This window comes from Schistocerca nitens, chromosome 6 (assembly GCF_023898315.1).
Source record: "Schistocerca nitens isolate TAMUIC-IGC-003100 chromosome 6, iqSchNite1.1, whole genome shotgun sequence".
Classification (NCBI taxonomy): Eukaryota; Metazoa; Arthropoda; class Insecta; order Orthoptera; family Acrididae; genus Schistocerca; species Schistocerca nitens.
In genome coordinates this window covers 267887311-267890985 of record NC_064619.1, presented here as the reverse complement: position 1 = coordinate 267890985, position 3675 = coordinate 267887311, and the positions used below count along the sequence as shown (strand labels likewise).

Below are 3675 nucleotides of genomic sequence, written 5' to 3'. Positions count from 1 at the left end.
ACAGGATGCCCACACATTCCTTACTATTTCCTGATTTGGAACATTAGTCATAGTCAAGCTCTTTCCATGAAGATTCATTTCAGCATATACACTGCTGTGCAGTTATGGCCCATATGATGAATGTTCCAAATTGTATTCTGTTTTTCTAAAAACTTTTGTAAAATCTAGTTTTGCTCTTTCTTCATTTCCAGTGATTTACCTGACATTCATGTTGTCATAATTCTGAAATGATGTCTCACTCAAATCAATATCAATTATAGCGCATGAAAAAAATTTATGCAGTTTGTAGACCTACCTCACATACATTTTAATGCACATAGAGGTGTACGCTGCCACTATATACCCTAATCTTACTGCTCTATATCTGTGTATTAATCTAAATTAAAATTACACTGGCATCTGATAAGCAAAGTCTTTTATTTGTGAAGTAAAACAAATACACATATATTTCCACTAACAAGATCAAACACCTCACATGACAAATAAATTTCATAAATATATAAAAATTCTTAGGGGCAAAACAAATACTGAACTTGAAAAAGTAGTACGCTAATCACAGTTTGCCTAAGATGAAAACAGGCTTAAAAGCTAAACTCACGTCCTTTGGGTCACTACAACCTTGCTGAGATTTGCTTTTGGCACAAGAACACTTCCCAAAGACTGGGTAATTATTCCAGTTGCTACAGTCACATTGTTTTCCCTTATTGTGAATGGATCCCCCACTAACATCACCATTTTCTTCAGCAGAGTGACATATACAGTAGCATGTTCACCTGGCATTATCATTGCTTTGTCATCTTGGAGATCAACTCTACAGAAAATGTTCCATGTCTTACAAAACAGTTGTTGTGAATACTTGTTTACAATGGGTTTACTTCTTCCACCTTCTGCTCTTGACAGAAAATAAATTTTAGCTTCAAAATGGTTACACAAGCTTTCACTCTTGCTGGCACACAAAAGCATTCCTCGCTGTACTGAGTTGATACGAACTCCTCTTAGTAACACACCAACATTTTCACCTGCTTTTGCTTCCTGGACTGATCTCTTAAAGATATGCAAATCACCGACTGATGTCTTGATACACTCATCAAATCCTAACAACTCTGCATCGCTATTTTTCTTCATGATTCCCCGCTGTATAGTGCCTATGACAACAGTTCCTCTGCCTGGCACTGTAAAAGCGTTGTCGATTGGCATCATGTAAGGCGACTTAAAGTCTCGTTCTGGTAATTTCACATGTTCATCAATTGCGTCAAGTAGCTTTCTTATTGACGGCTCCCCCAAATCTGACGAATCTCCTTTCAGTGCTAACAGCGCCGATCCAATTATTATTGGTGTGTTCACTCCATCAAATCCAAAGTCCGATAACAACTCTCGTATTTCGATTTCAACTAACTCCAGTACGTCTTCTTCAACTTTATCTGCTTTGTTAATATAAACGACCATGTTCTTCACGCCTACTTGCTTCGCAAGCAACAAATGTTCTCTGGTTTGTGGCATTTGTCCATCTGTCGCAGCCACAACTAAAATCGCTCCATCCATTTGGGACGCACCAGAAATCATATTTTTAACGAAATCTGCATGCCCCGGGCAGTCCGTATGTGCATAATGCCTCCTTGAAGTGCTGTATTCTACATGTGCAGCGTTGATGGTAATCCCTCTAGCTTTTTCTTCTGGCGCTTTATCTATTTCGTCATAGGAAATAAATTTACACATTCCGTCTTTTTCAAGCACTTTCGTAATCGCCGCAGTAAGAGTCGTTTTACCGTGATCGACATGGCCAATTGTTCCAATATTGCAGTGTTCCCTGTCCTTTACACTGGCTGCTTTAGCGTAGCATCTAAAACACAGGTGGCCTGTGAACACTATTCTCAGTTGCCGGTTCGTTAAGTATTTACTGTTAACAAGCGATTGGAGTGTCGATTGTAACACTAATGCGCGTACTCCTTTCAATACTGCGGACATTGTAGTGCACCAAACTCAAACCACAACGCAACATAAAAAAGAAACTATTATCACCCACATGTTCTAAACATAAACAAACCCATGAGCTACGACTGTCGAATATGATTCTGTAGTCTGTATCGATTGTCGCTGAAGAATCGATATGTTATTGGATCGCGGAAACTGTGTGTTAAATCGAGTATAATGTCGATTTGGCAATGGCGTGTCGATAACGTGGATTGAAAGGGGAAATAAGGGGGTTTCGAGTTTCATTTGCCCATTTGACATTTTTGGAAAGAAGTAACATGTACAGCGCAACACTACAGTTGCCACTTAATGTGTAGGCTACTGTAACGCACTTGTCGTTAGTCTTCTTCTTTCGAATAACCCATTTGGAGAGTACGATGAATCAACTTTGGCTTCTTTTCATTGTATCAGATTTCCTTAGTTTCCAAATTTCCTTCATCCTTTTAGATCCTTCTCTTTCTTCTTAAGTCCACTTTCGTCTAGTTGTTTTCTTTCTCTTATGAAATTCTGCCCTTTGAACTGCCTTTCTGAAATGTGTTCTGTTTTGCATTGTGTCAATAGTAATCCCAGCGTTTTCCATGTCCTTTCCAGAGTCTGTGAACCATGCGGGATTGGATTTGTAGCTATCAAGTAATGTGAATATCCGCTTGGTTAGTCCGTTGTTATCCATTCTGAATATATGTCCAAAAAACTTTAGTCTCCACTTCCTCATTACATCAGTTAGTTTTTCAGTTTTCATATATAGCTGTCTGTTTGGTCTTAACCTGTATTCAGCATTATCGTTTCTTATAGCTCCCAGTATTTTCCATAAATTCTTCTTTCGATCTTCTCTAATTTCTGAAGATCTCCATTCCTTGTTAGTTTAAGTGTTTTTGCTGCATTCAGAGCTTCAGGTCTGACCACTGTTTGATAGTGTCTTAATTTCGTGTTCCAGGATAATGATTTATTGTTATAAACGTTTTTAATCATATATGAAACACTCTTTCCATTTTGCGCACTCTAGTTTCTATAGCTGTCTTTTTTTTTTTTTTTTTTTTTGCACTGTATGTAATCCACTCTCCTAGGTATTTAAAGGAATCTGTTGTGTGTATTGTATTGTTGTCAACTGCAATATTTTGAGGGACATCACAGATGTTTGTCATGAACTTTCTCGTTATTATTATTACGTATATAATTTCGGCAGGTGCCGACCAAAAACACTAGTATATCTATGTCTTCCAGCAGACTGAACAGGAACACCGTGGAAGCACAGCGTTCAGAAAAAATTCAATAAATAACAGTAGGCTGTAACTCTTCAGGCTTTCCCGGCGAGATCTTGACATGTGGATTAATCGGGTCTACTGCCGGATGTTTGTGTTGCCCTGGCACAATATTTCGGCCACGTAACTCATTGCCTTCTTCAGGTGCTACCTGAGACTGCCGTAATGGAGGATCTTGTCCAGTATTTATGCCCAGAGGGCGGTGGGTGCTCTCTTTGCCGTCCGCGCCCGCCTGGCGCTGCTTATAAGGTGTCTCTTCCACGGTGCTCCCTTGGACGTCCGCGCCCCACTTGGTCGCCATGTGTGGCAGCTCTCTGATGCCCGTCCTGTGTTGGGCGTTCCGTTCGCGGTCTACGCTCGCATGGTGCTGCTCCTGAGGTTTTGGCCCTTCCCTGGTGCTCTCACGGACGTCCGCGCCCGCCTCGTCCACCATCTGCAGTTGTGG

At 40.4% G+C, this 3675-nt stretch overlaps 1 protein-coding gene across 1 annotated transcript; it reads right to left on the bottom strand.

Annotated features, from left to right (window-relative positions):
* Positions 1–400: 400 nt before the first annotated feature.
* Positions 401–2069, bottom strand: LOC126262405 (elongation factor Tu, mitochondrial). Its single transcript, XM_049959027.1, has one exon. It carries the CDS (start codon positions 1963–1965, stop codon positions 595–597), a length of 1371 nt encoding a protein of 456 aa, XP_049814984.1. The 5' UTR covers positions 1966–2069; the 3' UTR covers positions 401–594.
* Between the last annotated feature and the right edge of the window lie 1606 nt (positions 2070–3675).

Excerpts from the sequence above, each read along its gene's own strand:
- LOC126262405 (XM_049959027.1), bottom strand. The coding sequence starts at position 1,965 with ATGTCCGCAGTATTGAAAGGAGTACGCGCATTAGTGTTACAATCGACA.